Here is a 13,428-nt window from a genome sequence, read left to right on the forward strand (position 1 = left end):
AACATACACACACATGCAGACACATACACACACAGACACAACTATACACACACATGCACACACACACACACACAAACATACACACACACTCACACAAACACACACACAAATACAAACATACACATACACACACACACAAAAACACATACACATACACACACGCACACACACATAAACACAAACATACACAGACACACACACACACAAAAACACATACACATACACACATGCACACACACACAAACACAGACATACACACACAGACACACAGACACACACACACACACACACACACACACATTTGTGCACTCCAGCACATATGCACATACAAACACAGATGCAGATGTGGCCTCTTTAATACAAACTTTGACTCTAAATGTGCCTCAGAATCCTGTTCAGCACATATGTTTGTAGGTTACTGAACGGAAGTGAATTTCAATTTCATTCATTTCATTTAATAATAAAATTCATTGCTCTTGTGTTTTATGGGACTTATTAAAAATGTACAGTATATCTATCTACTCAAAAAAGTGAGGCTGTGAGCCGCATATGTCTTTTACTGAGGTATCTGAAATGTAACAGATGTGAATGCGGCTGTTTTGCTAGAATGATCATCACAGTACTAACATTACAGTATAGATATTATAACATATATTACTCAGTGAACATTACAGAACTAATCATTATTATATTATAGGGAGAGATAGACACGAGGTGTCTATGATATATATTACACTTACAATACAATACTGACATTATAGTGCAGACATTACAGACATTACCTACTGAAATAGACATACAACACTACTAATACTACTTCTAACAGTGACTTTACAGTACTGACATGATATTACTGACATTCCACTGTAGAAATTACACTAATGACATTACAGTCCAGATGTTACAGTACTGACATTTCAGTGCAGATATTACACTTCTGATATTGCAGTACTGACAGTGCAGACATTTCACTACTGATATTGCAGTACGGACAGTACAGATATTATATTACTTACATTTCAGTGCAGACATAGCACTATTGATACAGCAGTAATGACAGTGCAATTATTACAGTACTGACATTTCAGTGCAGACATTACACTAATGATACTGCAGTACTGACAGTGCAGACATTACAGTACTGACATTTCAGTGCAGACATTACACTAATGACATTGCAGTACTGACAGTGCAGACATTACAGTACTGGCATTTCAGTGCAGACATTTTAGTGCAGATATTATAGTACTGATATTGCAGTACTGACAGTGCAGATATTATAGTACTGATATTTCAGTGCAGACATTACACTACTGATATTGCAGTACTGACAGTGCAGATATTATAGTACTGATATTTCAGTGCAGACATTACACTAATGACATTGCAGTACTGACAGTGCAGACATTACAGTACTGGCATTTCAGTGCAGACATTTTAGTGCAGATATTATAGTACTGATATTGCAGTACTGACAGTGCAGATATTATAGTACTGATATTTCAGTGCAGACATTACACTACTGATATTGCAGTACTGACAGTGCAGATATTATAGTACTGATATTTCAGTGCAGACATTACACTACTGATATTGCAGTACTGACAGTGCAGACATTATAGTACTGACATTTCAGTGCAGACATTACACTAATGACATTGCAATACTGACAGTGCAGGCATTACAGTACTGACATTTCAGTACAGACATTACACTAATGACATTGCAGTACTGACAGTGCAGACATTATAGTACTGACATTTCAGTGCAGACATTACACTACTGATATTGCAGTACTGACAGTGCAGACATTAAAGTACTGACATTTCAGTACAGACATTACACTAATGACATTGCGGTACTGACAGTGCAGACATTACAGTACTGACATTTCAGTACAGACATTACACTAATGACATTGCAGTACTGACAGTGCAGACATTAAAGTACTGACATTACAGTGCAGACATTACACTAATGATATTGCAGTACGGACAGTACAGATATTACAGTACTGATATTGCAATACTGACATTCTCGTGCAGACATTACACTACTGCTACTGCAGTACTGACATTCCAATGCAGACATCCCAGTGCAACATTTTAGTGCAGACATTACACTATTGATATTGCAGTACTGACAGTGCAGATATTATAGTACTGACATTTCGGTGAAGACATTACACTACTGATACTGCAGTACTGGCATTACATTCAGACATTCCCCTACAGACATTAACCTCTTGACATCACAGTACTGACATTACAATACAGTGTGAACAATTACATGAAGAAGTAAAGAAATTACAGTGAAATGTCTAACAATGCTGACACTCAACCACAAGAAACATTCACACAGTTATCATGTTGTACAATTAGAGATATCTGCATTATGTATAGAGAGAAAAAAACAATGAATTGCAGCAGGGAATTTCCTCCAGTCAAAGTTCTGCTTCCTCTCTGTCAGCTGCGACTATCAGTAGAGGTATTGATAGAAGAGGATTTCTCTGCAGTGATCCTAGCCGTAAGTGCAGACGTTACATATAGATGGGAATTTGTTACAGTTTCGAGATTACAATATAGCTGTTATATAAAAATGAACAGTGCGGATAATAAAGTACAGACTTTGCAGATATGTCAGTACTGACATTACAGTGCAAAAAAAGTCATTATGGTACTGACATTAGATATGGAACTAGATATACAGTGCAGACTTTCAACATTATATATAAAAGTAAAGATATTACAAAGCAAAAAATTTCTTTAATTGAACATATAGAAGAAAAGACATTACAATACTGACAAGCCTGAGGCAACGGTGGCAAAGAAAAACTCCCCGAGACGATACAAGGAAGAAACCTTGAGAGGAGTCAGACTCAGATGGGAACCTCATCTTCATCAGAATGACACTGTACAATAAATACTAATAAGAAAATATAAATAATATCCTTTACAAAACAATTTATAGTCGAGTGAAATTGTGCACATTGCATATGGAAATAAAGATAATACAGTACAGGCATTACATACAGTATGTAAGAAAGTATGTTTAGTATGTGTACAGTGAAAAAAATGAAGAAAGGCAGTACAGACATTACACAGAAACACATTACAGAGAAAATGCAGTTATTACTGTACATGATATTAATCTCAACCAACAGATATATACAGACCATACATACAGTAATACTGAAAGTGACAGACACAAAATATGGAAATATATCAGTGAAAATCTAAATACATTTAAGGTGAACAACTTTCCACACCTGAAGCTACACCACTCACATACAAAGGTACAAAATACAGGGGTACAAAATACAGAGGTTCAAAATACAGAGGATCAGGATCGGTGTGTAAGGGGCCTTTTTCTTTTAAAGACCAGCAGTCAGGTATTATCTGCCTAGTCAGTAACATTTACAACAATATGTTTTGTTATTGATTTGAAAAGTTTTTTTTTTTTTTTTTTTTTTTTTTACCTTTTATTTAGTCACATTAAGTATTAAGTGTAACTTCAATCACAAGCTCAACGCTGACATACTGTAATTAGGCACAGTTAATAATGAAAAACTGAAAAAAAGTCTTACAATGCTGCTTTTCATCCACAAAAACCTTTCACACAGTTATCACGCTGGATAATTTGAGATTTCTGCATTATGTATAGAAAGCGGAAAAAAAAGATGAATTGCAGAAGGGAATTTCCTCAGGTCAAAGCGTCTCCTTCTGCTTCCTCTCTGTCAGGTGCGACTGTATACAGAGGTAGTGATTGAAGAGGATTGCTTTGTTTATCTGAGACGTAAGCGCAGACAAAAACAAATCCTGGCTTATAGGTTGTGTGTGTGACTGTTAATATCCTCACAACACACACACACACACACACACACACATACAGAGTTCAGTAATTGTTAAAACCACTCAGCAGTTAAGTTAAGTAAAGATTAGCACAAACGCTAAACTAATGCTAGTGCTGTTATGCTAGTAACAATAAAATTGCAACATAAGATTTTTGTGGCTAAAATTCCCGAATGAGGCTGCTTGGAAATAGTGATTTCACAAAACATATACTTGGTAAACAGCACTATTTCTGTAAGTATTAAAGCTACTCCACAACTCAAGAGTATGTGCAGCTCTGACCATCACACCTACATGTACATGATACTTTTATTATACTAGAAACTGTTACCACAAAATTAAAAGCACACAATTGTATAGAATGTCTTTGTATGTTGTAGCTTCAGAATTTCCCTTCAATTCAGATAAGAGGCTTAAACACTCTTCCAGCTTGACAACGCCATACACAAAAAAGCCCCATAGCTCCATGAAGACATGGTGTGAAGATTAATTAAGGTTGGAGTGGAAGATCTCGAGTTGCCGGTACTAACTGAACCCCACTGAACACCTTTGGGATGAACTGGAACTGGAGTCTCCTCAACATCCCGACATCAGAGTCTGATCTTATTAATGCTTTTGTAGCAGAATGAATTTAGCACAAATCCTCAGAGATACGCTCCAACATATAATGAAGAACCTTCTGAGAAGACAAGAGTGGAGTTTATTATAGCAACAAAGGAGGATACATCTTTAATTATATGCTCAACAAGCACATATTGGTGTAACTACGGGGTGCACAAACCTTTGTCTATGATGTTTATTTTATTTGCATTTTCAAAATTCCAAAATGTACATATGACTATTTGGTTGAGCAAAATTAGGTTTGGCCCAATAGATGAAATTATGGGATGTCATGTGACTTTCACTCACTTTCAAATGGGATGTCATGTGACTTTTCACTCACTTTCACTTGCAGATCAGGGTTTGTAATTAAAGTGCTAACTCTTATTTCCTTTAAGTCAATTTATGACATCATACATATCCACAAACGTGTAGATCCATTTGTGCTTCGTAGCCTCCGTTCTCTGGAAATACCAGAGGATCGTTTCTCCAATCTTTAACTGTCGATTTTCTAGTCTGTGCCCACTGTAGCTTTAGATTCTGGATCTTGTCTGATGTGGTCATCTTCTATTGTTAACTAACCGCCTGAATGATGAAGGTGCTGTGTGATATATTCCGTATATGATTTAGTAATGTATTACAACAAGCCCTTACTTTTTACCTATAACTCATTCATTCATTCATCTTCTACCGCTTATCCGAACTACCTCGGGTCACGGGGAGCCTGTGCCTATCTCAGGCGTCATCGGGCATCAAGGCAGGATACACCCTGGACGGAGTGCCAACCCATCGCAGGGCACACACACACACTCTCATTCACTCACACAATCACACACTACAGACAATTTTCCAGAGATGCCAATCAACCTACCATGCATGTCTTTGGACCAGGGGAGGAAACCCGAGTACCCGGAGGAAACCCCCGAGGCACGGGGAGAACATGCAAACTCCACACACACAAGATGGAGGGGGGAATCGAACCCCGACCCTGGAGGTGTGAGGCGAACGTGCTAACCACTAAGCCACCGTGTCCCCCCTTACCGATAACTATTATATATAATTGTGTGAACTAAGAACTTTTTTGTTTTATTTATAATCTTTATAAGATTTATTTCTAATTTATGACAATAGTTATAAGTAAAAAATAAGGGCTTGTTGTAATACACTATTAAAGTATTAATTTACTAAACTCATTAATTCATTCAGCTACAAGAGCATTAGTGAGATCAGACTCTGATGTTGGGATGTTGATGAGACTCCAGTTCATCAAGATGTTCAGTGGTGTTGAGTCAGAGTCAGGGCTCAGTGCAGGACACTCGAGATCTTCCAGTCCAACCTTCACCTCTACACCGTGTCTTCATGGAGCTCAAGGACTAAATTCCTTAGAATTTCTTTAACTTGCAGACAAAATCTAAACAAACGACAACTGGCTACATTTAATTTACAGTCATTCTAATTTAAAGAGGGATTATCAGTAGTAAAATGCATTAAAATTGATTCGCTAACTTTGGGTTAGCAAAAATATAGCTTTGAAATAATCAACAAGTTGAACGCTGAACATATACTGTACGTGTATGTGGAAAAGTTATACATGTAAATGAATTCTGGGAAATGAAAAAAAAATATTTAAATGTATAAATAAAGTAAATGAGTAAAGCTGTGTAAAAAATGAATATTTGGTGTGAAAGTATTTGCCTGTAAAACTCATTAATTCATTCATTTTCTACTGCTTATCCGAACTACCTCGGGTCACGGGGAGCCTGTGCCTATCTCAGGCGTCATCGAGCATCAAGGCAGGATACACCCTGGACGGAGTGCCAACCCATCGCAGGGCACACACACACACTCTCATTCACTCACGCAATCACACACTACGGACAATTTTCCAGAGATGCCAATCAACCTACCATGCATGTCTTTGGACTGGGGGAGGAAACCGGAGTACCCGGAGGAAACCCCCGAGGCACAGGGAGAACATGCAAACTCCACACACACAAAGCGGAGGCAGGAATCGAACCCCCAACCCTGGAGGTGTGAGGCAAATGTGCTAACCACTAAGCCACCGTGCCCCCTGTCTGTAAAACTGAAATATTAATTACATTGTGTATTAATTCTTTTTCTTTCTTTCTTTCTTTCTTTCTTTCTTTGAAAAATGAATGTTTTAGAAATCTAATAATAATTAAAATAAAATAAAAAGTTAAGGCAACATTTCTAGCAAAAATCCAGGCTGCACAAAAAATGCTAAAATAAATAAATAAATAATTACTAAAAATTACTAATAATTTTTTTCAGTATCTCACCAACTGTAATGTTATTATGCAAATAATGAAATCCGCTCCTTCGATTAGACCAAAATACAGTAGACTGATTTTAACTTCATGTATCTTTATGTAGTCCTGTCAAAATTCATTCAACAAAATAAGGAACACTGACATCAGTAGGTTCAAGGTTTTTATTTCATTGTTCACATTTAGTGAAACGTTACTCTGAGCGTGATTACTTTAAAGCACTGACGGAGAGAATAATTACACTTCGACGTCATCTTCACACGAAGCCACTGAGTAAAACGGTAAAAAAATAAAAAGTGAATAAGAAGACACAGTGACTGCGGCAGGGGCGGAGCTGGGGGAGTGCGCAGTTCAAAGGTCATCGACTTTGGCATTACTGTGGTGACAGAAATCGCAACACATCAGGTTTGGTGAAAGAGGACGGGATCACGACGTAGAGTCTGCTAGACCAACTCGGCTCAGACTCCTAATCCTCACCACCGCAGAGGATTAGCAGGGTTTTACGGTAATCTCCTGACGTGTCTCCCTAGAAACACAACATTACACCAGGCTCAATAAGCAGGAAAAAATAAATAAATAAATATCAGCGATTTTAGTTGTGTTAACTTGTCAAAGCACAACAGGTGAAGCCTGTAAAGAAAAACATTTCACTTTTATACCTTAATAAAAAGTTGTTATTTTTACCCAAAGCATAAGTTTGGCGTAAAATAAAATGTACACAATGTCCTCACAATGTTTATCTTGGACAAAATCTGTTTTCCGCAATGTTGTCTATAAAATTTTCAAACGGTAAAATAGAACTGTTGAAAATAATTTCTTTACAAAATGTTATTTTTTTAGAGGATATGAATATTTGAGTTGTTTTTTTTTTTAAAGTTACTTTTTAGTTGCTAAATTAAAGCTGTAGAGTTAAATTAATTCTTTGGAGTAAAAAAAACTATATATACTTATGAATTTCCACAGTAGTCTTCTTTTTAATAATAATGAGAATATTATTATTATTATTTTTGTTATTATTATTATTATTATTATTATTAATAATAATCAAAATTTGATCTAAAAAATAATTATATTCTATTAACACATATGCGAATGGAGACATTGAGTGTGCACAACCTTAAAACAAAACAAAAATAATAATAATAATTAAAAAAACAAATACATGTTTTAGGGAAAAAACAAAAAGAAACAAAAAAACCCCCCCAAAAACAGTCTTTTATAATGGGGCATGTGACCAAATCATAAGTGAATGAATTCTGATCCCAAATCAAGATCAGCTACAGGACCTTCCTCATACAGTACAGTATGTTGGTTTTATCTACCTGCTGGAGTCCAAAAAACCTATAAATAAATGTAGAGGACTTGATCCGAAGAAGAGCAGAAAATAATTTGTACTGTTCCACGGAAGTCTGAGCATCAAGACTGACATCAAGAAATGAAGAAAATTGGACACCGAAGTGACCAAGAACAGGACGACAAAAAAGACAAAAGGACAAGACGGAAACGTTCTAAGTGTTCCATGAAGGCTGCCGAGAGTCTGGTGCCGAGAGTCTGGTGAGTATTGATCACGTCCCGTATGTTCAACAGTAAGTTGTAATTCCTCGTCTGGGGTTATGGTGTAGGTAGAAAAAAAACCCCTGATGAGATCAAGGTAGGTCTTTTTGGACGTAATTCTAAACGATATCAGTTGTGCACAAAGGAGACAGCTCATCATATAAAGAACACAATATTCTCGGTGAAGCATGGTGGTGGGAGCATGCTGCTGAAGCTGCTTCTATTCAGCTAAGACTGGGGCTCTACATATTCAAGACATTCTATATTCCCTCTATATAATAACTCTATAAAATAATATTCTATTTCTTTTATATTATTTCTTATTTCGATTTAGTTTATTTATTTAAATGCACAGGCCAATGTAGAATTTTAATTTTTATTATTTATTCATAAGATTATTAAATACTGTACACACTGTATGTTCCTGATATCTTTAGATTAGTGATTTCTGCAGGTTATATATATTAACTATTTAAAAAATAATTAAGTATTACCTATGAAATGTATGAACTAATGGAAATTAAGATACAGTGCCAAAAGATGAAGAGATTACATGAAACGTATGAATTTTTTGCCTTGTTTTAAAAAAGGGTCGTAACTCATCTCACAGGCTTTGTTTGTCTTTCCAGTGAACTTTTGTCTGTACGTAAAAACACATGTTTGTGTACCAGCTGCGAAACCCTCTGCACAAATAGATCCTGCACCATCTGCCAAATGATGACGTGGATTTAAGAGTTTTTAAAGATGTTGATGATATTTATGGTTGACGATACAGAATGGAAATGTTTTTTTGTTTTTTTCTAAGCGCTTTGTTCTGATAATGTTTTCCACTTTTTTTAATCAAAACCTATCAGTCAAAAGCCAATTTTAAACGCAGGTTATTATTTATCTTCAAAGGGAGTTTTGATGGTGGAGCTGGTGTAGACCTGTTAGAGCGGACTTCCTGTCTCGGAGCTCTGAACAACTCCGAAGCTGCAAGCTGAGGAAGTTGAGTGCACTGGGGAAATTCCTAAACAGCTGAGTTGAATACAGAGACTGCAGAAAACCTGCCGTGCTCTCTGTTTCCTCCCTCCGCTACCAAACCCCAAAGAGGATGTGCAACGTTCACACATGTATCGAACAGGACGTCTCGCACACAACACTTTCATTCATACATACACAACAGGCACACAGACACCGACACACAATGCTGAAGAACATGACACTTACGACCATCGTCTCTACCTGGATGAACTCGTGCAGCGAGGCATCGTGAGTGTCCTTGAACTCTTTGCGGATGTTGAAGAGGTCGATCTCAGAGCGGGAAACCATGATGCGGATCAGGGCTCGGTCGTCTGTGCCTAGGCCCTGCAGCGCCAAAAACACAACATGGTTGCACATTTATTCTATAAGATGAATCTAAGGAAACACATTGCGGTTGAAGGCTTGTTTATAACATGCCAAGTTAACACCAGAGACCACATAATCCACACACACAACATGACCTTTTAGCGGCTCTATAACATCCTGTGTAGCATTGAGGGCAATTAAAAATATTCAGTACCAACTAGTGCTTGTAGTAACATCACAACAAACATCCACAGCATACATCAAGTGTATGCGTGTACAAAATTTGAAATCTGATTGCTGTATTAGATATAATATACAATTATCCCAGATCACAGATTTCTATAGCACGATGCGTTTGTTAGGATTTTGGTTATGCCATGATGTATAGAACTAGGTTTGTGTTTGAGTTCCAGTTTCAACTTTATATAATTCACAACGCAATGCATTTTTGCAAGGGATGCAGTGGTTTTGTTTAGAATGTAATGAGTAGGAAGTCAGGATCATGCTTGGATCTAGGATTTTGCTGTTGGAACATCAGGGGGTCGTTCCGGCAGTTGCGTCTTGTGCCATGTGTTTTTGTTTACGTCTTGATTCCGTCTTAATTCTCTGCTAATATGTTCCTTATGTGTCTAATTGTCTTCCCTTTTTATCCCCGCCGCGTTGGCTTGGTCATCGCGGTATCCATGTCATTGTGGTGTCTTTGGTCTCTGTAATTGGTTTTGTAGTTTTTGAGTTTCATTTTCTTTTCCTTCCTCAGTTCTTTCTTTCAGTGTTTTCTGTTTTGTGTTAGTTAGTTTGTTAATAAATTGTGTTTTTAGCTATCCCTGCGTTTAGGTCTGGTTTTTAATCCGTGAAGACACCCCAGTTTTTCTGACATTTTGATCACACTGAAAGAATTTTGTTTATGATCTAACTACCTAAATGGGCGTTAAATATTTCTTTCACTGGCTTAGCAGTCTAGTGGTACAGGGGAACCTTTTGGACACAACTTTTCAAAAAGTGAAAAATGCACTGGGAGTCTTTTGGCTAGAACACAATGGATCAGGAAACGTTCATTTATAATGTAATGGACAGAGAGGGTTTTGTTTATTATGTAAAGGATTTTTGAATGTTTTGTTTCAAATGTAATGGATTTGGAATATTTTGTTTATAACATTATGGTTTCAAAGTGGTTTCTTCATAATGCAATAGATTTGGAGTGTTTTGTTTATAATGCAATAGACATTGAGTGTTTTGTTTATAATGCAATAGACTTTGAGTGTTTTGTTTATAATGTAATAGACTTTGAGTGTTTTGTTTATAATGCAATAGACTTTGAGTGTTTTGTTTATAATGTAATAGTTTTGGAGTGTTTTGTTTATAATGTAATAGACTTTGAGTGTTTTGTTTATAATGTAATAGACTTTGAGTGTTTTGTTTATAATGTAATAGAATTTGAGTGTTTTGTTTATAATGTAATAGACTTTGAGTGTTTTGTTTATAATGTAATAGAATTTGAGTGTTTTGTTTATAATGTAATAGACTTGGAGTGTTTTGTTTATAATGTAATAGAATTTGAGTGTTTTGTTTATAATGTAATAGTTTTGGAGTGTTTTGTTTATAATGTAATAGATTTGGAGTGTTTTGTTTATAATGTAATAGATTTGGAGTGTTTTGTTTATAATGTAATAGACTTTGAGTGCTTTGTTTATAATGTAATAGACTTGGATTGTTTTGTTTATAATGTAATAGAATTTGAGTGTTTTGTTTATAATGTAATATACTTTGAGTGTTTTGTTTATAATGTAATAGACTTGGAGTGTTTTGTTTATAATGTAATATACTTTGAGTGTTTTGTTTATAATGTAATGAATTGGAAGTGTTTTGTTTATAATTTAATGGATTTGGAGTGTTTTGGTTTTGATGATGTAGAAACTAGAACATTTTCAGCTCAAACTTAGGACTTGTTTGTATTTGTTTTTTTTTTTTTGCATTAGGAAGAGTTTTGGTTGTTACATAACGTAATGCTAACACACTACTTTATCCCATGACAGACGTACTAATCAATCTAGTCCAGTGCCTCACAAAGACGATCATTAAACAATACACATCAAATTGATCAATCTGTTTTCAGGAAACTGCATAGAGATTAGTTTATATCTTGGCTTTGATTGAAATGAAAGTCACCCTGCTTATACCTTCATGGCTTTGTACAGACGGTCTGCTAAGTAAGCCGGCTGGTTCTTCACGCTTTGCACTAAAACAAGGAAAGTCAAAGATATTACAAAAATACTGACTGTGGCAAACAAATCAGCTTCTTTTCACTTAGCTTAGCACTCTTCTTACCAATAGCAAGCATGACATTTTTAACGTCCCCGGACATCTCCTTCTTAATGATCTGCTCAATGTCCTTGTTGCTGCACTTGACAAATTCCTGGAACACTGTGGTAAAAAAGACCAGGAAATAACCACGGTGTTGTAATATTCCCACCCGGAGAACAAAACCAGGGTCTTAAGGAAAGGTGATGACTTTAAATCTCACAATAATGTTTATACAGAGAAATTTGCTCATATTTAAAATAACAATAACACTAGCTGTTTTGTAGAAAACAATAATAAAGTTCTACCTTTTCTCAGGTGCGGGAAACTCCTTGTGCACAGGATGCTCATGAATTTATCGATCCGATCATCAGAGTCGGCATTGCAAGCATCTGCCAAAGTCTGAAAAAAAAGAAAAGAGAGCTGTTAAGTCCAGAACTGACACATGACCGCATAACCCTCTACTATGTAATGGATTGCTAAAAACTCTCACATTGCTAATAATAAATAAAGGAAAGCACAATTAGCGGAGTTCATCCAAATAAATCTACTAGAATTTGACCACCACATATGATGACGTTAATGATCTAACGAGTGCTGCCTTTAAGGAAGTCTTACAAACACAGTTCCCTTTATTGCAGCTAAACTTAAAAGTGTGACATCAGTTGGACCCAAAATTAGCTCAGCCAGTTTCGAAACAAATATCTGTGGTGTTTTCCAAATAGAACCCTCCTTCTATGACATGCTAGCACAACTAATGTCTGTGTTAGCTTTGATGATATCTGTTGTGTACCACTCACTTTGGAATCTTCTAAAACTTTAGCCATGTCAGCTAGATCTTCATCTCGAGCTCCCTGCAGACACACGTGGTGTAATAAATCAATCAATAAAACCTTTACATAAAGCTTTACATGAAATCACATGCACGTGTGAGCTAACGGCTAACCTGCGCCAGGGAAACCAGGATGCGACAGAAGTGTCCTGAAGTGTCTGAGTGAATAGCGTCTTCCAGACTCTTCTTAAAGGCTGTGGAGAGAAACAAAGACTCAAACAGAAGTACTTTAGAAACTGTGTTTTAAGGTTGGTATGAGGTTCAGCAGACTGTGAAACCTTTCTAAAGAGGTCAAAAAAATGATTTGCACCTGTTTGGTTGCTCATGTTCATTACTGAATGTCTTTGTCATGTCTCACTACAAAGTGGTGTGAATTTGTAGTGTTTCATACGGATTTCTGTTTTTTTTTCTAGCCTACTAGGGGTGATATATTTATAAAAATGACCCAAATAATATAAATGATTATTTTCATTCACACAAATGTTTGTATTTTCAAAGTAAATGCCAATGATTAATCCCAGTGTATTGGTAAAAAGGGTCACTAATAAAAAGAAGAAGAAGAAGAAAAAAAAGAAGAAGATCATGAGTAGGAGAAAATGGGATTTAACTGTTTCTTAAGCTCAATAAATTTAGTTAATGAGTCAAAATGTGCAGACTTCATATTTAAAAACAATGC

The 13,428-nt window shown here is 36.1% G+C and overlaps 2 protein-coding genes across 5 annotated transcripts in view; one reads left to right on the forward strand and one right to left on the reverse strand.

Annotated features, from left to right (window-relative positions):
- gpx3 (glutathione peroxidase 3) overlaps positions 1 to 13,428 on the forward strand; it is a 257,310-nt gene that overhangs the window by 39,117 nt on the left and 204,765 nt on the right. The window contains exon 6 of one of the 2 annotated variants that reach the window (XM_060886616.1): positions 7,420 to 7,429. The exons of the other annotated variant lie outside the window; for it this stretch is intronic. The gene's annotated coding sequence lies outside the window, so the exon portion shown is untranslated. Of the gene's footprint in view, positions 1 to 7,419; positions 7,430 to 13,428 lie in introns of those variants that run through there. 2 annotated transcript variants of the gene reach the window in all.
- Positions 6,890 to 13,428, reverse strand: part of anxa6 (annexin A6) — a 33,483-nt gene continuing 26,944 nt past the window's right edge. For 2 of the 3 annotated variants that reach the window (XM_060886600.1, XM_060886601.1), the window contains exons 19-25: positions 12,867 to 12,946; positions 12,721 to 12,774; positions 12,229 to 12,322; positions 11,948 to 12,043; positions 11,800 to 11,858; positions 9,503 to 9,640; positions 6,890 to 7,265 (exon numbers count right to left, since the gene is read on the reverse strand). In XM_060886600.1, the coding sequence (XP_060742583.1) occupies positions 7,206 to 7,265; positions 9,503 to 9,640; positions 11,800 to 11,858; positions 11,948 to 12,043; positions 12,229 to 12,322; positions 12,721 to 12,774; positions 12,867 to 12,946 (581 nt within the window). In that variant the 3' untranslated portion in view covers positions 6,890 to 7,205. The remainder of the gene's footprint in view (positions 7,266 to 9,502; positions 9,641 to 11,799; positions 11,859 to 11,947; positions 12,044 to 12,228; positions 12,323 to 12,720; positions 12,775 to 12,866; positions 12,947 to 13,428) is intronic. The other variant, XM_060886602.1, reaches the window with a different exon arrangement.

This window comes from Tachysurus vachellii, chromosome 14, assembly GCF_030014155.1.
Source record: "Tachysurus vachellii isolate PV-2020 chromosome 14, HZAU_Pvac_v1, whole genome shotgun sequence".
Classification (NCBI taxonomy): Eukaryota; Metazoa; Chordata; class Actinopteri; order Siluriformes; family Bagridae; genus Tachysurus; species Tachysurus vachellii.